Source organism: Scyliorhinus torazame, chromosome 11, assembly GCF_047496885.1.
Source record: "Scyliorhinus torazame isolate Kashiwa2021f chromosome 11, sScyTor2.1, whole genome shotgun sequence".
Classification (NCBI taxonomy): domain Eukaryota; kingdom Metazoa; phylum Chordata; class Chondrichthyes; order Carcharhiniformes; family Scyliorhinidae; genus Scyliorhinus; species Scyliorhinus torazame.
In genome coordinates, this window is record NC_092717.1 from 114839587 (window position 1) to 114862248 (window position 22662).

A 22662-nucleotide genomic window follows, 5' to 3' on the forward strand; every position below is an offset into this window, starting at 1 on the left:
AAAAGGTTTTCAAGACTTTAGTTCCCCACATGACTGAAACCTGCCTGTTTTCTAAAGATGGAAATTTAACATCTCCTTATGCGGCTCGGTGTCAAATGTTATATTATAAAGCTCTTGGGAAGTAACTTGTGATGTTTTACGACTCTAAAAAGTGCAAGATAAATGCAAGTTGTTAAGCCAACAGTGCAAAGCATCAAACACTTGTAGATTTGGACCAATAGGCAGAATATTCCCATCAGCACCTAATTTGTAATGTATTGCTGATCAATTTCTATAACATTGGTGGAGGTCCTACCTGCTGCTAATTGCAGGTTCAGCTGAGTAAGGTTGAAAGAAAGTACTGGCTGGAATGTTGAGCTTCAAAATGACATTGCTGGTATCAGGTCACCCTTTTCTGCATTCTTCTGGAGAATGTTCATCATCAGTGCTTTAATGCCAGCACCAAGATGGCTCCTGGTGTGGTCTGCATGCCATTTTGGAGCTGGAAGGACATTAGTACCACCCCAAATTAGGCACTGCCAGCCTAATTTCTCACCCACTGTACCGTATCTAATTTCTCAACACTACTACTCGATTGATAGCAATGCTTCTTCCTCTCCCCATTAATTCAACTTGGCATTATTCTTCCCCCCCAAACCTGTTAGCACTTCATGCATTTGTCCAATTCATATTGTCACTTTATCTTTTCCTCGTCAGAATCTATGCTATCACTGACCCCTCTCCCAGTCCATTCTTACTACTTCCCTCTCTGTTAATGTTGGCACCCTCCTTTCTCCCTGTGCCAAGAAGCTACTCTGAGCGTTTCTCCTCTTCCAGCATCCTTAACCTTTCCCCTCCCCTTCATTGCCATACATTTCTCTCCTCTTCAATTGCTATCAACGTCCCTTTTTTGTTGCCATTTACTTTTTCATCTTGACTTAGCCTTGCCCACCCTGCTCCTATCCAGCTCTGGCTGCTAAAGCACCAGACCAGAGCCACTCTCTGCACTGCTGCTCATACTGCAGATAAGAATTGCTGGATCACTGGAAACTGTAGATGGGAAACCAAAGTTCCTGTCTACAATACCAGCAGGAATGAGAGGCATATAGATCTAGATACAAGCATTAATGGAGAGGGAAACAGTGGCAAAGAATGGGGAAGGGAAAGTTTACGTTGATTTCTGTCAAAAAAGCTCCAAAATGCTGTCTATGGGAAACGGTGACATTTGACATTCATGTAATATGCTACTGCTCCAAGCAGTTGCTTTGTGAAAGTAATTCAGTGGAACACATGCATAAACATACTTGCAGTTCTCTCTGTCTATTCTGATTGGTCCTCGCTCTATAGAAGAGGCTTTTTGAGCTTGATTGTAACAGTTTTGATGAAAAGTGCCATAATCCAAAATTTAGTGCCCAGTATTTTCATCCCTATACAATACTTTGGTGTGGGGTTTGGTAAACTGCTCCGCATACCTATAGGACTTTTTAATCTCCTCATGTGAAGCTCCTTTCTCTAGGCCCAGAATTTGGTAAAGTGCTTCTCCAGATGTAGAAAGTGCACGTTGCCTTTGGTCAGCCATTTTAACTTATGTCTGCTTTTGCCAGGTGTCTGAAAAACATAATTAAGTTCATGAAGCCAATTTCATAGAATGGCACCTGAAATGACAGGAAAGGTTGAAAAACGTATTTACCAATTAAGTACAAATCAGCCAACAAGATTTGACAATGTGTCATCCAGACTCCAAACGTTAGCTCCATTCTCGCTCCACAGATGCTGCCAGGCCTACTGAGATTGTCCAGTATTTTCAGTTTTTGCAACAAGATTAATATTTGCCTGGCTGAAGTGTGTACGGTAGAAAGTTTTTAACATTCAGATACCTTACGATGTATTTACCTTGAAGCTTATAACAACATCCTGACTGACTGCAAAACCTCCCAGCAGGACCAGAAGTTCAAAGCTTGAAAACTTGCTTTACGCTCATGAAGTACTCTGCAAATTCTTTTTTTCCCCGGAACAGGGAATCGGCTGCTTATAAACCGCAGGCGGAAGATTCTCAACGACAACGGGCAAACACAAACTTCCCTTTAAAATGTAGTTGTGCGTGCCCGGTTATTTTTGAGCCGGCCGACCCTTTAAGTTAATTTGTGCCGCCGCACGCCCCCTGGCTCAGGAGCAAATCAGACAATAAAAATAAGTGTGCGAGCGAGATGCAGAGCATCGTTGCCCATCCGCTGTCTTCGGGCTGGGCAGCAGCTGTGCCCAGGTGTACCTGAATTTCCTCATGACCCGGAGTTACCCCAGTGTTAACCCCCACCCCAGCAAAACTAACCAGGAAAATGGAGGATGATAGCTAAAGGCCTGGCACCAGCCGGAAGGCCTGCTCGGTTCCCGTTGGAGCCAGGATCTAATTACAACTTACTTTGGCCCGAGGGGTTCTCCTGGGGCTCCTGCCACACACAGGCCCCGGGGACCACACACACACTAGGCCCGCCGGCCTGATGGAAGTTTCCAGCATCAAGCCCGCCACTGTTATTTATCCCCCCGGACAGTATTGGAGACGGTTTTCTTTCTCAACTCTATGTCCAGGTCGCGCCCACGACAACGTAAGTTATCATATTCCCCCAAATGACGAAGCAACGGTGCTGCGTTTTCTTATTTTGTGAAGTGATAAACAACGTGCCTGCCGGATTTTGGATTTTATTGCTCTCCTTTTATTAACAGTCACTCAGCCATTTATTCATTCGTTTGTTTATCTGGGTCAACCGTCATTTTGTATCACGAAGGACGCACCAATCTTTGTCTTTCAAACATCTTGCACATTTTTGTGTGTGTCACACTTTTAAATCTGGTTGGCTGACACTTCTCTCAGCCTGACGCGTGGAAAATTACACGGCTCAATTTTTTTTCTGACTAATTCAAACGATTACGACCAGTTACGTTATTCACTAAAACAGTGCTAAGGAATCACTCAGACTTCATGTTACCTCTACGCTTGAATATTGCCACCCAGGCTAGTCTCCCACATTCTAGCCTCTGTAAATTGGAGGTCATCCTAAACTCTATGCCCATGTCTTAACTCACACCAAATTCTGTTCACCTACCACCCCGCATTTGCTGACCTACATTGGCTCCTGGCCAAGCAACAGTTTGACTTTAAAATTCTCACCCTCGCTTAATTCAAATCCCTCCGAGAAGCTCTCCCCTCCCCATCTCTGTAATCTCCTTCAGCCCCACAACCTTCCAGGAAAGCCGTGCTCATTTAATTTTGGCCTTGAGTATGAAATTCTGACTGAAATTCTCCTGCTGCCTGGAACCCCCATGAGTATCTCTGAGCTATGGGGGACTTGCATGAATTGTGACACAGGGAATGTTAGACAGAAAATTCTTATTCCACCTACTCCACCTCCTGGTTAAATATATTAATAACCTCCCAATCACTCGCACTGAATCCACAACCAGCCCCTCTGCTGACCTCTGGACTACCCTCCCGATGTATCTACCCACCTCAGCCACCTGCCAACCATCTACCACCTCATCCACCTGCCACCCTACCCATTTACCACTCTCCTACATATGACCATACCCACATGCCACCCTATCCATTACCACCTCATCCATCTGTCACCATACCTACCACACAATCCCACCCTGGAGAGCAGCCTTGACAGGACCGGAAAATCCCACTGCCAGCCTCACCTCACCCGCCCTCCTGGTCGAACTTCAGACATTTGTCGCAGTGGCTGCATGAGTCCCGCAGCAGAGTGCTGTCCAGTTAGACCAGTCTGTAGCACCAGGGACAAGGAGACCCCTGTATTCTCTAACTCCAAGAGTACTGATCTGACTCGGTGACACTGGAGGTTCCATGGGTCCAGAAGCACAGTCATTAAAAAACAGCTCAGCATGGAGATGGAGGGCAGGAATGGATTCATCCTGGCAGAGTGAAGTACAGCTCATCAGGAACAACGCAGTAGCATGACAGTGTTGCACATATGCTGAAGTCTCTGTGAACTGAGGTCTACCTTATGCACGTCACTCACTTTCAGGGTTTTAGACCAAATAAATTTCCCACTGACGTGATGCAAGGTTGAAAAGCCTGATGGGCAGTTGTTTTAATGAGCATTCATGAGATTCAAATGACGTTCATGCCAAGAGCCAGAGGGAAGACAGACCTGCCGTTAATCCACCATTGGGAAAATTGCTACGTGAATTTTGGCTGGTGGTTTTCAACTTTTGGCTCATGCTAGATTCTCCGCTCTCGCCTACCACCAAACGTGCCGCAGGCAGGATGGGAGAATTCCATCCTGGATCACTTCTTGAGAGGTAGTCTTAGAGAAAATTTGAGGCTCAGTGTAGACCTCTGTAAATCGTTGTGAAGCAGTTCTTGACATCACTAGGTGTGAAATTCCAGAGGAGTACATTGTGGCTTAATTGTAATTCACATTGGAATTTTCCAGAAACTGGTCAACTTGATGTCAGGTGACTTGTGGCAGCCATTTTAAGTCAGTGCTTTTTCTTGCTTTTGGAAAGTAGTTTCTAAACAGTTCAATATATGTTTGATGAAATTAAAGGTTGATGTTACCCATGCACAAGTCACCTCATTGTGACAAACAAAGATGGAACACTTGTGCAGATAAAAATAAAGATTTTAACATTCCTCTGGGTTGACAGTTGCAGTGAAACATACAAAAACTTTGAATTGATTACTGCTGAATCCTTGCATCAGCCCTGTGCCTGACTCCTAACTCAGTCGATATTTTCAGGTGAAGTGAAGAAAACGGATACCACAGGATTGGATAACTTGCTATGCATGAAAAATGACTGATGGTTTAGTATCAAAAATCCTACCATAACTGATTAAGATTTAAAATCATCCTTACATGTTGAAAGCAGCCAGGTGCAGGGAATGCTACAGCTTTCCCAGTCTCCAGAATTGCTGTGGTAGAAATCATGGGAAAATTGTATGATATGGAATGAAATGAAATGAAAATCACTTATTGTCACGAGTAGGCTTCAATGAAGTTACTGTGAAAAGCCCCTAGTTGCCACATTCCGGCGCCTGTTCGGGAATGCAAGAACAGCTCAGCTACAAAGTCCAACTGCTTCACGTTTGCCCCGCAGCCTTGCAAATTTGTTTCTCTTCAGGTGTCATCTAATTCTCTGATGAAAACATTGGCTGAATCTGCCTTCACAACATTCTGACATTGCACTCTCGATTTTGAACCACTCGCTAAGAAAGTAAGAAAGCTTGTCCTCATGTCGGCATTGCTTTTGTCATTCACCTGAAATCTGCATCTTTTGTTTCTTGGTCATCTGCCACGAGGAATAATTTCTGTCCTGTTCTGTCAAGGTCACTCATGATTTTGAACACCTCTATCAAATTTCTTCTGAACCTTCTTTAAGAAACCAGCTTCTCCAATCCATCCATGTCACATACTGAAATTTCTCATTCTGGAATTATTTTCTGCATCCTCGCTAAAGCTTTCACATTCTTCCTAAAGTGCAGTGTTCAGAATTGGACACAATAGTCCCAACTGAAGCTGAACTTGTAGTTTATAAAGGTCCCTCATTTTTAAAAATAAATTTAGAGTACCCAATTCATTTTTTCCAATTAAGGGGCAATTTAGCCCAGCCAATCCACCTAGCCTGCACATCTTTTGGGTTGTGTGGGCGAAACCCATGCAAACACTGGGAGAATGTGCAAACTCCACACGGAAAGTGACCCAGAGCCGGGATTGATCCTGGGACCTTGGCGCCGTGAGGCAGCAGGGCTAACCCACTGCGCCACCATGCTGCCCTATAAAAGTCCATCATAACTTCCTTGCTTTTAGACTCTATGGTTCGATTTATAAAATTCAGAACCCCAATTAACCCCGTTAGCCTCTTTCCCAACCTGCCTTGCCACCTTAAACAATTTGTGCACATGTTTCAATTTAAAAGTTACCTGTGATGAATGCAAACATTTTGCACCTGATCTGTTGCAGTAATATTGCAAATAGTGGGCGGGATTTACCAACAATCCCACCCCGTGTTTTTCAGCGGGGGAGACGGCCCGCCAGCGGGATCTACTCGTCCCGCTATTGTCAATGGGATTTCACGTTGACAGCACCCCTCATCGCTGGGAAACCCGCGCGCCGGTGTGTGTCTGTAATTTCTCGCTGGCATGAACAGCTGGTAAATCCTGCCCAATAGGTCAGTCCTGAAGATATGTCTAAATCACAGCTTATCTGAGTTTCAGGTGACTTCACTCAACTACCTTTCAAAGTCATACTAGGTTTATAAAGTGGGCAGTTGTCCAGTAGAGGCCCACAACAGCGAAAAGCATCTACGAGGTTTAGAGAAGGTTCACTAGGATGATCCCCGGTATGGACGGATTTTCTTATGAGCAAAGGTTAAACAGGTTGGGATTCTACTTATTGGAGTTTAAAAGAATGAGAGATAATCTCAATGAAACATACAGGATTCTTAAGGAATTTGACAGGGTTAATGCTGAGAGGATGTTTCCCCCATGAGAGGAGCGTCTCGGGCCGGAGGACATTGTCTCAGACTAAAGAGGTGCCAATTTCAGACTGAGACGAGGAGGAATTTCTTCTCTCACAGGTTGTGTCTTTGGAACTCCTTGCCACAGAGGGCTGTGGGGGCAGAGTCTTTGTGTATATTTAAGGCTGAGATGAATAGATTTTCGATCAGTGAGGGAATCAATCAATGGTCACGAGGAAAGGGCAGTAAAGTGGGTGTGCCAAGACCCTATTGAATGTCGGAGCAGGCTCGAGGGGCCTCCTGTTCCTATTTCTTATGGTCTGATGGATCTATAGTTAATTTTTAAAAAATTATAATTTAAAGACAACTGGCCTCATGTGGATCAAGTAATCCTGATCAGAGAAACCTGCTCTGCTCGGTGAATTTCTGGAACAAGGCCTAAAATAATACTATAATCCTTATTAACATATTTAAAAGTCCAGGGACGAAATTCTCCATGCCAAAATCGTGCTCGGCGTGGGGGCAGAGAATGTGCGTCAAACCCGAGATCAGGTCCTGGTGGTGGGCGGGGGGATCATTCACCGTGGGGGACTCCAGGAGACCAGGTTATCGATCGGGGGCCAGCGATCCGCAGGCACACGCGATGTGGGGGAGGCCTATCTTCTTGGTGCCGGTCCGTGGTGTGGGTCGGACATGTCGCACGGGGTGGCCGACACAGGCCACCGCCGTGCGCACGCGCGGACCCCAAACTGGAAGTGCAGGGCCCTGTTATGGCAGCCGGTGCTCCGAGGAGCACTCCGGGTCCTGCTAGCCCCCTCCAGGTAGGAGAATCACTCTGGACTTTCTCCAGGTACGTCCAGAGTGATATGCGCGCGTTTGTTCGCGGGCATGGGGCCATAGCCCCATTATTGGAGAATCCAGCCCCAGCTTCCTGTTTCTAATGCCAGGGACACTGCTACAGCACCCTAACCCTTGTGGCATTGGATAGGTTTCCAATTTGAGGAGTACTTTCCTATTTGAAACACAGACAAAAGTAGAAATTACAGAACAAGATTTATTTTGATACAATTACACTACTCCTCCACTTCCCTCAGGATCTCCTTCCCCGACCTGCAGCTTGGCCAGGGTTTTTATACAACTGAGGCTCTGCTTGTAGAGGGGGAACCCCACCCCCTTAAAAGGGGAAGGCCTGCCTAACTTAAAGGGGAAGTTCATAATCTGGGGAGGTCACAAGAAATCGTATAGTCCTGATCCCGGGATCTCCATTTGGGTTATAACAATGGGGAAAGGGCAAACGAGTTGGATAGTTCTGTAAGAAAATTGGAGTGCCATGTGCCCGATGGCCTTCTGCTGCTCCTGTATTGTATAAAGTCCAGGTCCACTAGAGGGCACCAGACGTCTCTTAGGCCAGGAATTCCCCCCAGAGTTACTGCACTACTGAAGTGCCACAGAAAATCATGAGCATTCAAATGGCATTCCCATTGCATTTCCAGCAAAGTTTCAGTGTTGGAGCAACAACAGGCTCAGAAAATTCCCGAACATAGACTTTGCACGATTCTGTGCAATACTTGTCTTTTAAAGTCCGGGAGAGTTAGGTTGAATAGTCCTGAAAGTTGAGATGTTATGAATCACTCAAACCACTATTTTCTGTAGGAATAGGCAACACTGCTGGGCAAGAACATAGGAGCAGGAGCAGGCCTTTCAGCCCCTCGAGCCTGCTTTGCCATTCAACTAGATCAGTGTTTTTCAAACTTTTTTGCCTGGGACCCATTTTTAACCAACCGTCATCCTTTGCGACCCACATCGCCCGAACTTTGCGACCCACCATTTTCACTTACCTTTAATGCGACGTATGAGCCTGCTTGGTCCTCACAATCTCACTTGCTTAGTCATTCAATGTTACATTGCTGCTGAGGACTTCTTAATGGGATGTTCACCAGAGGCCCTAGAGTTCACACAAGCATGTTGGCATCTACAAAATGGAGGAATCTCTCTTGCGCCCAGAGCACGTGACGCCAATGTACTGGGCGTGTGACTTGCTCCCTGCCACTGAATCTGGAGAGAAGACTCCCATCGATTTTCAAAAAGAATCTGCTCCCGAGTCAGCGCGCTGATGTCAGGAGGACGCACTCTGCCTCGCTGGGCTCCGGGCATGTGTCGTGCTGAGGGGGTACACATGCACAGGACAGCCAGCAATCTGAAAGATGGTTGCGGCCGGCATTATTAAAAACCGGTTGCGGCCCATTGAGCAGTTGTTCCCCTGATCGTGAAGCCGTGACTGATTACCCCGTGACCCTCCCGACATCTGCCCTCGTTTGTGCTCCATCCTTCCCAACCCCCCCCCCCCCAGGCATTGTGGTCCTTGATCTGGGGCCCCCACCTCAAGGCATACCACATGCAGGTGATGGGTGTGAACGCGCTGTCAGCAGACAGACAGGAGTCAGTCTATGGCATAGATTGAGGAACACCAAAGCTCAGCTCAAAGCGAGTTATCATCACCCCCCTGCCTTGAATATTGACCCGCTGACAGGGCCGACTCAGGCGCAGCACCCTTGAGTGATGTAACACAGACCCTGGAACAGGGCAGTTGGGTGGGGCGAGGGCGCAGAGGGGGGAATGGTAGGTGGGCGAGGGAGGGGGAGGGAGATGTGAATCGGATGGGATAAAAGCGAGTGTCCCATATGCCTATTTCCACCACCCTATTACCCTGCCCTTCCGCCTTCAGAGATCTATGGAAAAACACGGCAAGGTCCCTTTGTTCCTCGGAACTTTCCAGTATCATGCCGTTCATTGAATATTTCCAGTCAAATTACTCCTTCCAAAGTATATCACCTCATACTTTTCAGGGTTAAATTCCGTCTGCCACTTGCCTGCCCATTTGACCATCCTGTCTGTAGCTTCCTGTAACCTAAGGCCCTCAACTTCACTGTTAACCAACAGCCAATCTTTGTGTCATCTGCAAACTTACTGATTCTAACCCCTAGATCCCTGTGGTACTCCACTGGACACTGGCTCCCAGTCACTAAAGCAGCCATCTGACATCACCCTCTATCTCCTACAACTAAACCAATTTTGAATCTACCTTATCGAATTTCCCTGTATCGAATTTCCCTGTAACCAATGTGCATTGTTCTTCTTTATAAGTCTCCCATCTGGGACCTTGTCAAAGGCTTTGCTGAAATCCATATAAACTGCTCTATCCTCATCGGCACTCCTGGTCACCTCCTCATAAATTCAATCAAATTGGTTAGGCATGATCTCCCTCTGACAAAGCCATGCTGACTATCCCGAATCAAACCTTGCCTCTCCAAATGGAAGTAAATTGTCTCCTTTGAATTTTCCCCATAGTTTCCCTACCACTGATGTGAGACTCACTGGTCTGTAGTTCCCTGGCTTATCTCTACAAACCTTCTTAAATAGTGGAACCACATTAGCTGTTCTCCAGTCCTCTGGCATCTCCCCCGTGGCCAGAGAGGAATAAAACATTTGGGTCAGAGCCCCATTAATCTCCTCCCTCGCCTCCCACAGCAGCTTTGGGCACAATTCATCCGGGCCTGGAGATTTGTCCACTTTTACGCCTGCCAACACCTCCAATACATTGTCATTCCCTATGTCAATTTGCTCAAGAACATCGCAGTCTCTCTCTGAGATCCATACCTACATCCTCATTCTCTTGGGTGAAGACAGATGTAAGGTATTCATTCAACATCCTACAAACGCCCTCTGGCTTCACCCACAGATTGTCCCGTTGGTCCCAAATGGGCCCTACTCTTTCCCTGGTTATCTTCTCATTGATATATTTACAGAGTATCTTGGAATTTTCCCTACTTTTACTAGCCAGAACTTTCTCAGATCCCCTCTTTGCTCTCTTAATTGCTTTCTTAATCTCCATCCTGCACTTTCTGTACTCCACTAATGCCTCCAATGATTTGCTACCATTGTACTTCCGAAAAGTTTTTCTTTTCCTTCTCATCGTATCCTGAATATCTCTGTCATCTTTGGTTCTCTGAGCTTGTTACTCCTTCCTATCACCCTAGAAGAAACATGTTGGGCCTGTATCTTCCCCATTTTCTTTTTGAACGGCCCTCGCTGCTCTTTTATAGATCTCCCCACAAGTAGCTCTTCCCAAATTACCTCAAATTATTCCAACATGTTTCATAAATCCACATTGACTATATCAGGTAATTATTTTCGAATTACCACATCTTTTCTAATAGGTTCTCGTATTTTCCCTACGATTGACATCAAGCTAACAGCAGGTCTGTGGTTCCCCATGTTCTTTCACCCTCCTTTCTTAAAAAATGGTATTAAATTTTCCTGTCTCTGCCTGTAATGTATCCATATTTGACCTTGCTAATCCTTTCCATTTCACATATCTGTAGAAGCTTTTACTGTCTGTGCTTTTTTCTCCTGCTAGTTTACATTTATGTTCTATTCTACCTTCTTTCACCAGTTTTTTTTGTTGAACTTTAAATGCTCCCAATCCTCAGGCATACCTTTTTGTTGTTGCTTTGTAGAAAATTTGATCATAGAGTTGTATGTTATCTCATGTAAGTAGATGATTATCTAGTGGATAGTGACATTGAAAACAAGATTGTTCCTCACCACTTCCTCTCAGTGGTTGAAAACTTTAGAAAGATGTAGATCTGGAGTTTGGTAATCACATCTGATGTACACCGAAGTAAAAAGAAACAAAGTAACAGAAGAGTTGGAATCCTCAAAAACATCTGCAGCTGGTGTGAGGACAAGGACCTGCATTTATATAGCAACTTGTCCACCTTTGATTCGTCACAAATATGTTAAATATGTTAAAAAGTAGATAAGCAGTGGGAGACATTTAAGGAGATACTGTGGGCGGGATTTAACTAAATGGGAACAAAAACTCACAGCGAGCGCGTTTAGCCACATGTTTCCTGGCGTCCCGATCCCACACTAAAGTGGGGGGTTCCGGTGAGCAGAGCTCCTCAGTTCCCAAAACAGGGCTATGTGTGGCCTCGGCCGCTGTCTCGCTTTAATATGCAGATAAGCCAAAAAGCCTTTATAACTCCAATTGAGTAAGACTCATGAACCATTTGTGGCTAACTAAGGAAGTTAAGAATGATAATCAAATTGAAACAAAAAGTGTTGCGCTGAAAAACACAAGGCTAGAAACCGACACCCGGGTAGATCGGGGCCTCAGTGGGGAACGCGCGGCCGAGGCCACACACAGCCCTGTTTTGGGAACTGAGGAGCTCTGCTCACCGGAACCCCTCACTTTAGTGTGGGATCGGGACGCCCCCCCCCCACTCCAACTCACTGTCGAAAGGCTCCTTCACACCCCTCAACACCCATGCAGAGCACCCCGGCCCAATCGCAACCACGCAAAAAATGCCAGCATGGCATCTCAGCAGTGCCAACCTGGCGCCCTCTCAGTGCCCCTTCCCGATGGCAGTGCCAGGTTGGCAGTATCAGGGTATTCAGATGGCAGCAGAAGTGCCAGGGTACCACCCTGCCCAAAGGGCATTCAGCTCAGGGTCTCCGATCCCCTGGGAGATCTGCACGAGTGTGGTTCTGTTTGTTCCCCATTTGTGTAAACCAGTACTGAATAGCGCTCACCCAGGGTCTCTGAGGCAAAGGGGATAGATCTCAATTCCTCTGATACCTCGGGAATCTGCACATTAAAGTGAGACTAGCTGTCTCGCTTTAATATGCAGATAAGCCAAAAAGCCTTTATAACTCCAATTGAGTAAGACTCATGAACCATTTGTGGCTAACTAAGGAAGTTAAGAATGATAATCAAATTGAAACAAAAAGTGTTGCATATTGCTAAGATTAATAGGTCAGAAGACTGGGAACATTTTAGAAACCAGCAAAGGATGACTTTAAATTAGAAATCAGGATATACTAGCAAGTGTTAAATAATGGGTTAAGAGACATTGCAATTAGTTGTCTCATTTATGTTAAGTATCCATTAATTGACACTGATATGTAAAGGGGCTTCAGGTGGCCTCTGGGAGGTGATGTATAGTTAGAGTTTTTGCAAAGGCTGTTGGAATGAAATAAATGTATGTTTGTGAAAAAGGAACAGAACTTTAGACTCTTCATATCACAGCAACTAAAACGTCTAACAATTGGTAGCAGAGAATGGTTGCTGTGTAAATGTGAAGGGTTGAAAGATACAACTTTTCCAGATCAAACCAAGGAGTGAGTGAGAAAAAAAAAAGGGTTATATGGCTGAACCGAGGGTAAAGATGGCTGGATATGACTATCCTCCCTTATTTTCTGAAAGGGAATCGTACGACCAATGGAGAAGTGCAGTAGTTATGTGGACTAAAGTGACTGCTTTGGGAAAGAGAAAACAAGCTATGGCATTGGCTCTTTCTCTACCATATGGCAGTACAATCCAAAACAAAGTGCTTTCTGAGCTGGAATTGGAAGAGTTAGACTCAGAAGAAGGTCTGGAGACTTTATTACATTATATGGATAAGATTTATAAGAAAGATGACTTGTTAAGTACGAATGAAGCATGGTCGGATTTTGATAAGTTCCAGAAAATGGAGGATATCTCCATGGAAGGCTATATAATGGAATTTGGCAGACTATATAAAAGGCTGCAGAAACACAACTGGAATTTCCACAGTCTGTGTTGGCCTTTAAATTACTTGACTGTGCTAGAGTGAGCAACATGGATAGGCTCCTGGTTTTGACAGGAGTTCAGTTTACTGACAAGGATACCTTATTCAAACAGATGACAAAAGCTTTACAAAAATTTCTGGGGAAACATTCGATTCCGATGGCTCTGATGACCCAAATAGGTCAGCCTGCAATAAGGCAGAATATGGAAGATGCACACCTAACAGGATGGCGAATTCGTATGGCTACGAACAGGGCTCAAGACTATAGAAGGAGACCGAGACAAGGAAATTATGAAGACAGAAACCCAGTTAGAACCTACAATAGCAAGATGAACCCCAGAAATGCATGGGGCATGATAAATCGATGTTTTCGATGTGACTCTCAATACCATTATGCTTTCAATTGTCCAACTCGTTATGATAGAGTATTTCAAGTGACACATGACACGGAAGAGTCAGAAAAGGAAAAAGATAGTGACTAGAAAGAAGGCATTGTCTTATTGACAAGCAGTTTTACGCCGGTAATGAGGGTGTTGGTTGCAGAATCCTTCAACTGTGCTGTATTGGACAGTGGCTGCACATCTACTGTGTGGAATTGACTGGTTAAAATGTTACCTGGACTCTTTGAATGCTGAAAATCGTAACAGGGTTAAGGAATTTGAAAGTTCCACAAGTTTCAGGTTTGGGGATGATAATACTCTGAAGTCGCTGAAAAGAGTGGTGATCCCTTGCAATATTGCCGGAGTGAATCATTTCATTAGCACGGATGTTGTATCAAGTGAGATACCTTTGCTTCTGAGCAGACCGTCGATGAAGAAAGCACACATGAAACTGGATATGGAACAGGATAAGGCAACAGTTTTTGGAAAGACAGTGGACTTACAATTTACACAGTCGGGACACTATTGTATTCCATTACTGACAAATAATATTTCAAGTAGAGTGTTTAAGGATGTATTAATGGCAGTTGAAAATGGGACTTTAGCTGATAAAAAGCTTGTGGTATTAAAATTGCATAGGCAATTTGCACATCCGTCTCCTCGGTGTCGTGTTGGGTGTTCTGCTATACAGACGAACCAACACGGTTGCAGATGGTACAACTCTGTTTTATTACTATCAATAACAACATCTGTAAACATATGACTGTGGTTCATTCCTTACCCTTTAACTTGTGGACCCAGCCCTAACACTATCTTAGAGAGGCACTCAGCACATGGTGTATGTCTGAGTGGCACGCTGTGAGCTCTGTGCCCTGAGCTCACAGCAGTTTTACGCCGGTAATGAGGGTGTTGGTTGCAGAATCCTTCAACTGTGCTGTATTGGACAGTGGCTGCACATCTACTGTGTGTGGAATTGACTGGTTAAAATGTTACCTGGACTCCTGCTGGAATGAACGGGAACTGTGGTGTTCCCCGTTTTATAGTGCGTATGCTCTTGCTTGTGATTGGCTGTGATGTTGCGTGTGTGTTGATTGGTCCGTTGATCTGTCCATCAGTATGTGTGTTTGCACCATGATGTTTATCTGAATATCATGACCTCCCCCTTTTTACAAGAATATGTGCCTACGTGGTAATAAATGTAGATGTGTACTGAGTGCAGCTGAATGTGTGTGTGCAATATCTACAACATGTACATGAGGTTAAACTATATACACAGGAAGGTGTCAGGTGCAACATAGCAACGAGGTTGTACCACAAACAAAACAAGTGTAATCATCAAACATCAAAAACAAACTCCTGTAACGACAAAAAGAGAAACATATTAACATTGGACTCACTAAAGTGTTATGCCACAATGTTAATATGTTTCTCTTTTTGTCGTTACAGGAGTTTGTTTTTGATGTTTGATGATTACACTCGTTTTGTTTGTGGTACAACCTCGTTGCTATGTTGCACCTGACACCTTCCTGTGTATATAGTTTAACCTCATGTACATGTTGTAGATATTGCACACACACATTCAGCTGCACTCAGTACACATCTACATTTATTACCATGTAGGCACATATTCTTGTAAAAAGGGGGAGGTCATGATATTCAGATAAACATCATGGTGCAAACACACATACTGATGGACAGATCAACGGACCAATCAACACACACGCAACATCACAGCCAATCACAAGCAAGAGCATACGCACTATAAAACGGGGAACACCACAGTTCCCGTTCATTCCAGCAGGAGTCCAGGTAACATTTTAACCAGTCAATTCCACACACAGTAGATGTGCAGCCACTGTCCAATACAGCACAGTTGAAGGATTCTGCAACCAACACCCTCATTACCGGCGTAAAACTGCTGTGAGCTCAGGGCACAGAGCTCACAGCGTGCCACTCAGACATACACCATGTGCTGAGTGCCTCTCTAAGATAGTGTTAGGGCTGGGTCCACAAGTTAAAGGGTAAGGAATGAACCACAGTCATATGTTTACAGATGTTGTTATTGATAGTAATAAAACAGAGTTGTACCATCTGCAACCGTGTTGGTTTGTCTGTATAGCAGAACACCCAACACAACACCGAGGAGACGGATGTGCAAATTGCCTATGCAATTTTAATACCACAAGCTTTTTATCATGTTCAAACAGGCTCATAAGTCCAGCCTAGTAGGTGGGTGACAAATTCGGGTTGACCACCTCAAGGGTGGGTCTGGATCCACCGGCTGAGGAATGGGCCTGGCCACAGGCGACAGAGGAATAGGCATGGTGGCAGGAAGCTCCACGAAGTCGACATCACGAACAACAAGAGGGCACGGCACCGGTGTATGATCATGTAGCGAGCGCAGAAGCAGGCGAAGAGCCCGGCAATTACGCCGGCGAATGGAGCCATCAGGCATGCGAACCAGGAACGAGCGGGGAGCCACGCGTCGGAGAACTACGGCAGTTGCCGACCAGCCACCCTCTGGTAGGTGGATGCGGATATTGTCTCCAGGCGCCAAGGCAGGAAGATCAGTTGCCCGAGTGTCATGTGCCACCTTCTGCTGAGCACGCTGCTGTCGTATCCTTTGCAGTACTGGAGCATGGTCGGGTGTAGGAACAAGAATGGATGGCACAGTGGTCCTGAGGACGCGACCCATCAACAGCTGGGCTGGTGAGAGGCCAGTAGATAGTGGGCCGAGCGATAGGCCAGCAGGGCTAAGCAGAAATCCGATCCGGCATCAGCAGCCTTGCAGAGGAGCCGCTTGACGATATGGACGCCTTTTTCCGCCTTGCCATTTGACTGGGGATGCAGAGGGCTGGACGTCACGTGTGTGAAGCCATATGAAGCAGCAAAAGAAGACCATTCTTGGCTTCCAAAACAGGGCCCATTGTCCGACATGACAGTAAGCGGAATGCCATGGCGAGCGAAGGTTTCTTTGCATGCCCTGATGACAGCGGACGATGTCAAATCGTGCAGGCGTATGACCTCTGGATAATTCGAAAAGGAATCGAAAGTGATGACGTCGTCCCTGCCGAGCGCATGAAAAAGGTCCACACCCACCTTCGCCCAGGGGGACGTCACCAACGTATGGGGCTGAAGCTTCTCAGCGGGTTGCACCGGCTGAAACCTTTGGCAGGTGGGGCAGTTGAGCACCATGTTGGCAATGTCATCGCTGATGCCCGGCCAGTATAAAGCTTCTCGGGCCCTCCGCCTGCACTTCTCAACCCCAAGACGGCCTTCGCGTAATTGTTCGAGGACCAGCCTGTGCATGCTGTGTGGAATCACAATCCGGTCCAACTTTAGGAGGACACCGTCAATGATGGCCAAGTCGTCCCGGACATTGTAGAATTGTGGGCACTGTCCTTTGAGCCACCCTCCCGTCATGTGGCGCATCACACGTTGTAGAAGGGGGTCAGCCGCAGTCTCCTGGCGAATACGGGCCAGACTTGAATCATTAGCTGGCAGATTGGCCGATGTGAAGGCCACATGCACTTCGACCTGACATACGAACCCCTCCGAGTCGGGCGATGTGCTCACTGCTCTGGACAGGGCATCCGCGATGATGAGGTCCTTTCCCGGGTTGTACCTCCGGAGCTTGAGCAGAATGCGCTGGAGGCGAGGGGTCATCTCATTCAGGTCCTTTTGTATGATGCTGACCAGGGGGCGATGGTCGGTTTCCACGGTGAACTGAGGGAGACCATACATGTAGTCGTGGAACTTATCTATGCCGGTTAACAAACCCAGGCACTCCTTCTCGATCTGCGCATAGTGCTGTTCTGTGGGGTTCATGGCCCGCGAGGCATAGGCGACAGGGGCCCATGATGCAGTGTCGTCCCGTTGCAGGAGTACCGACCCAATGCCGGACTGGCTGGCATCAGTCGAGATCCTCATATCTTGAGAGGTGTCGATGAACCGGGGCTGTGGTGAGCTTAATCTTGAGCTCCTCCCATTCCTTCTGGTGTGCGGGCAGCCACTGGAACTCCGTGGTCTTCTTCACTAGGTGGTGAAGAGCCGTTGTGTGGGAGGCAAGGTTGGGAATGAACTTCCCCAGGAAGTTGACCATCCCAAGAAAGGGTAGCACTGCCTTCTTGTCTGCTGGCTGTGGCATGGCTGTAATGGCGCTCACTTTGTCTGCATCTGGACGCACTCCTGACCGGGATATGTGGTCCCCCAGAAACCTTAGCTCAGTTTGGCCAAAAGAACACTTGGCTCGGTTGAGGCGCAGGCCGTGTTCTCGTATCCAAGCAAAGTCACGCTGGAGACGATTGATGTGCTCCTGTGGTGTGGTGGACCAGATGATGACGTCATCAACATAGACGCGCACCCCTTCGATGCCCTCCATCATCTGTTCCATGATTCTATGAAATACCTCGGATGCCGAGATAATGCCAAACGGCATTCTGTTGTAGCAGTACCTGCCAAAGGGAGTGTTGAAGGTGCACAGCTTCCTGCTGGACTGATCCAGTTGAATCTGCCAAAAACCCTTTGAGGCATCAAGCTTGGTAAAAATTTTAGCCCGGGCCATTTCGCTCATGATCTCTTCCCGTTTGGGTATGGGGTAGTGTTCCCTCATGATGTTGTTGTTCAGGTCTTTCGGGTCGATGCAGATCCTGAGTTCGCCAGAGGGCTTTTTAACGCACACCATGGAGCTGACCCATGGCGTGGGCTCCGTGACCCGGGAAAGCACTCCTTGGTCCTGGAGATCCTGCAGCTGCTGCTTGAGGCGGTCTTTGAGTGGTGCTGGGACTCTACGCGGTGCGTGAATGACCGGGGTGGCGTCCGGTTTGAGCCGTAGTCTGTAAGTGTAGGGCAGTGTGCCCATGCCCTCGAAAGCCTCCTGGTTGTGGGCGAGGAGCGAGTGGAGATGTGCCCTAAATTCTGCATCCGGGAAGTCGGACGTGCCTTCTGGAGACAGAGTGTGTACCCGCTGAACGAGGTCGAGAACCTTGCACACCTGTGCGCCTAGCAGGGAGTCCTTCGATGATCCAACTATCTCAAAGGACAGTGTGGCTGTGTATGCATTGTGTGTGACCTCGAGCTGGCAGCATCCCATGGCCGGGATAACAGTTCCGCTGCAATCGACCATCTGACAGCGGGATGGCTGAATCGGTGGTCTGACCTTCAAGGCGTAGAAGGCTGACCATGCTATAAGGTTGGCGGAGGCACCAATGTCTAAACGGAATGTGATTGGTGATCGGTTGACCGTTAGGGTGGCACACTGTTCATCACCCGGATTAACGCTGTTCACTGGCATCGGCTGGTGGGTCCTGCTTGGGGACATCCGGTTCCTGTCAATGACCGCGACGCGGAAGGCTTCCCGGTCGTCGGTATCACCGGTCTGTACATCGTCAGGGTATGACTCGGTATATGGAGGCTGAATGGCCCGCACGTCCCTGTGAGGCTGGCGGAATTGGGGAGTGTTGGCAGGCTGAGCTGCTCGACAGCAGGCAACGTAGTGGCCCATCTTGCCACAGCGGAGGCATTGTTGATTCTTTGATGGACATTGCCGCTTTAAATGTGCGGGTCCGCAGTTGCCGCACGTCGTGACGTCATGGCGTTTGTTGCGCCATCGCGCATGCGCAGTTCGATCCTGCGTAGAGCGCACCTGCGCGTTGCGTCCCTCTGCGTCGACTTCTCTTTTGGCATGTACAAGCGCGGGAGGCCGCGGAAAGCGCGCGAAATGGCCGCCCTCGTCCGGGCCGTGAGGAACTCAATCGACTGGACCTGCTCGGCCTCGTAGGACCCCTGCCGTGCCGATTCGGCCGCCTAGAATTGGGAGTACCAGCTGGTCGCGTTTTCATGGAGGACGCAGGCTTCGATGGCGGTGGCTAAGGTGAGGCTCTTAATCTTGTGGAGCTGCTGGCGTAGGGTGCCCGAGGTGACCCCAAAAACTATCTGGTCCCGAATCATGGAATCGGAGGTGGCCTCATAACCGCAGGACTGCGCGAGGATACGGAGGTGTGTCAGGAAAGATTCATCCTTACCCTGCAGGCGCTGCTGGAAGAGGTACCTCGAAGCTCTCGTTCACTTCCACGCTGAAGTGTTGCTCGAGTTTAAGAAGGACCGTCTTGTACTTCGTCTTGTCCTCACCGTCCGCGAACACCAGGGAGTTGTAGATGTGGATGGCGTGTTGCCCTGCCGTGGAGAGGACGAGGGCGATTTGTTTGGTGTCCAAAGCATTCTCCCTTTCTGTGGCTCCTAGGAAGAACTGGAAGCGCTGTTTAAACATCTTTCAGTTGGCGCCGAGATTTCCAGCGATTTGGAGCGGCTGCGGCGGGCTGATGGTGTCCATGGCGCAGGATGGCGGATTCCTGAAGATGTGCAGATAGGTCTCACAGTTGCTGGGTTCAAAACCTGGCACTATGTCGTGTTGGGTGTTCTGCTATACAGACGAACCAACACGGTTGCAGATGGTACAACTCTGTTTTATTACTATCAATAACAACATCTGTAAACATATGACTGTGGTTCGTTCTTTACCCTTTAACTTGTGGACCCAGCCCTAACACTATCTTAGAGAGGCACTCAGCACATGGTGTATGTCTGAGTGGCTTGCTGTGAGCTCACTGCCCTGAGCTGTCTCCTGCTGGAATGAACGGGAACTGTGGTGTTCCCCGTTTTATAGTGCGTGTGCTCTTGCTTGTGATTGGCTGTGATGTTGCGTGTGTGTTGATTAGCCCGTTGATCTGTCCATCAGTGTGTATGTGTGTTTGCACCATGATGTTTATCTGAATATCATGACACTCGGAGGGTGAAAAAATTTATTAAAGGATGCAGGGGAAAGGGATGACGACTATACTAAACTGATAGAACAGGTTAGTGACCACTGTGAAGTTTGTAGAAAGTACAGAAGGACACCAGCAAGACCGATAGTAACCCTACCTTTGGCCAGGGATTTTAACGACATTGTGGCCATGGACTTTAAGATCTGGGATAAAGCAAATAATATATTTATTTAGCATTTTGTAGATTTAGCAACCAGATTTAGTCAATCAACGATTGTACGGAGTAAAGAAAAGAGAATAATTCTGGATCAAATCGTGGAAAAATGGCTAGGGACAGGAATGGGTCCACCGGCAAAATTCCTTATGGATAATGGGGGAGAATTTGCTAATGATGAGTTTAGGGATATGTGTGAAAACATGAATATCAGAGTTATGAATACGGCTGCAGAAAGCCCATTTAGTAATGGTGTCTGTGAAAGAAATCATGCTGTCATCGATGACATGCTTCGGAGAATTTTGGCAGATCGACCAAATTGCAGGCTAAATTCAACTTTAGCATAGGCAGTACACGCAAAGAATTCATTGCAGATGGTTGGGGGCTATAGTCCTTATCAATTAGTGTTTGATAGAAATCCTAAAATTTCGTCCATTTTGGATGACTTGCCTCCAGCTTGGGAGGGGACTACAATTAGCTCTGGTTTTGCTGAACATTTAAATGCATTACATAGCAGTAGAAAAGGTTTTTTGGAAGCAGAAGTCTCTGAAAGAATTCGCAGAGCTTTAAGACATAACGTACGGCCATCAGATGCCGTTTTTCAGCAAGGAGGCATGGTATACTATAAGAGAGACAATTCTAATGAATGAAAAGGCCCAGGGAAGATCATGGGCATAGATGGCAAAACAATTATTTTGCAACATGGATTCATCAAGGATAATGGGTACAGATTACAAATTTTCAAATTTAGACAGAGCAGACAGACATGACGAGGAACCAGAGTCATCTGGTACGCATGTGTTACAGAACTATGAGGACCAATTAACTGATATAGACAGGGTTTCTGTGGAGGAACGCAACACTTCTGATGATTTAGAACAGGCCATTTTTCCGAAAGGGCAACTGCCAAAAGTTGGTACAAAAGTGACATACTTGCCTGAAGAGTCTAGTCAATGGAAGGATGCAACTGTTATTAGTAGAGCAGGGAAGGCCACTGGAAAGTATAAACATTGGTTGAATGTACAGCATTCAGGGGAAGGTGTCAAGACAATGGATTGGGAAAACAAAGTTCAAAAATAGAGGGCACAGAAACGCAGTGCCAGTTCAAATAGTACATCGGATAGTGAACAGGTCCGCAGGAAAAAGTCGAGAACTATTGAAAGGACATCCCACAGCGGAAGGGAATGTTCAAGCAGTAGCAGTACAGAATGAGATACCAGGCTGGAGAGGGAACGTAGTTTATCAAGATCTCGGAACATGAGTAAGACTACAAATACTAATAGGAGTAGAAGCCCACATGAACGTGTGATTTTGGTGGCTTCAAATAAATTAGATGAAAAAGTTATTAAAGAAGCTAAACAGCAAGAATTGCATAGTTGGAGTGTATTTGGGGTATACACGGAAGTACCGGATAGGAGACAAAGAGCTCTGTCCCACAGATGGATTTGCAAGGAAAAGGTTCTTCCGGATGGAACTTATAAGGCAAAGGCCAGGCTTGCGGCAAGGGGATTTGAAGAAAACTTAGAAGATCAGGATTTAAGGGTAGATTCACCTACAGCAGGAAAGATTATTTTAAAGATCTTCTAGGCTCTATTAGCCACAAAGGCATGGGAATGCAAATCTATAGATATAAAAGCTGCCTTTTTGCAGGGGCATCAGCTCCAGAGAGACATTTTTCTCCGTCCTCCTAAAGAAGCAGCTAACACAGAAGGGGTACTCTGGAAGTTGAACAAATGTGTATGTGGATTAAATGATGCATCTAGAGTCTGGTATTTTTCGGTAAGGTCAGTTTTGTTAAAGTTAGGCTGTTGCCAGTTCAAAGCAGTTCCAGCAATGTTTTACTGGCACTATAAAGGAAATCTTTCTGGCATTTTTATGATGCATGTCGAAGATTTTTTGTGGGGTGGGACTAGTGATTTTGAAGCTATTGTAATCTCTGGTTTGAGGGAAGAATTCAGGGTTGGAAGTCAGGCTTCCGGTGCATTTAAATATATTGGACTGGAAATTGGACAGACTAAGTTAGGGGCAACTTTACGTCAGCAATCTTATTTGGAAAGCATCAGCCCAATAGCAATTAGTTGTGGCCGAGTTTCACAAAAAGAAGCAATGGTTTCAAAGATAGAAAAAGAGCAACTGCGAAGTTTAATTGGGCAACTGAACTGGTTAGGTAGACAGACTAGACCGGATGTGAGTTTTGATGTCTTAGAGTTGAGTACAAAAATGAATGATCCCAA

The 22662-nt window shown here is 46.6% G+C and overlaps 1 protein-coding gene across 4 annotated transcripts in view; it reads right to left on the reverse strand.

Annotated features, from left to right (window-relative positions):
• dnajc5b (DnaJ (Hsp40) homolog, subfamily C, member 5 beta) overlaps nt 1-22662 on the reverse strand; it is a 271865-nt gene that overhangs the window by 47697 nt on the left and 201506 nt on the right. Inside the window, exons 1-2 of one of the 4 annotated variants that reach the window (XM_072467667.1) lie at nt 2399-2453; nt 1452-1587 (exon numbers count right to left, since the gene is read on the reverse strand). In XM_072467667.1, the coding sequence (XP_072323768.1) occupies nt 1452-1558 (107 nt within the window). In that variant the 5' untranslated portion in view covers nt 1559-1587; nt 2399-2453. Of the gene's footprint in view, nt 1-1451; nt 1588-1669; nt 1815-1872; nt 2138-2398; nt 2454-22662 lie in introns of those variants that run through there. The other 3 variants (XM_072467664.1, XM_072467666.1, XM_072467665.1) reach the window with 3 other exon arrangements.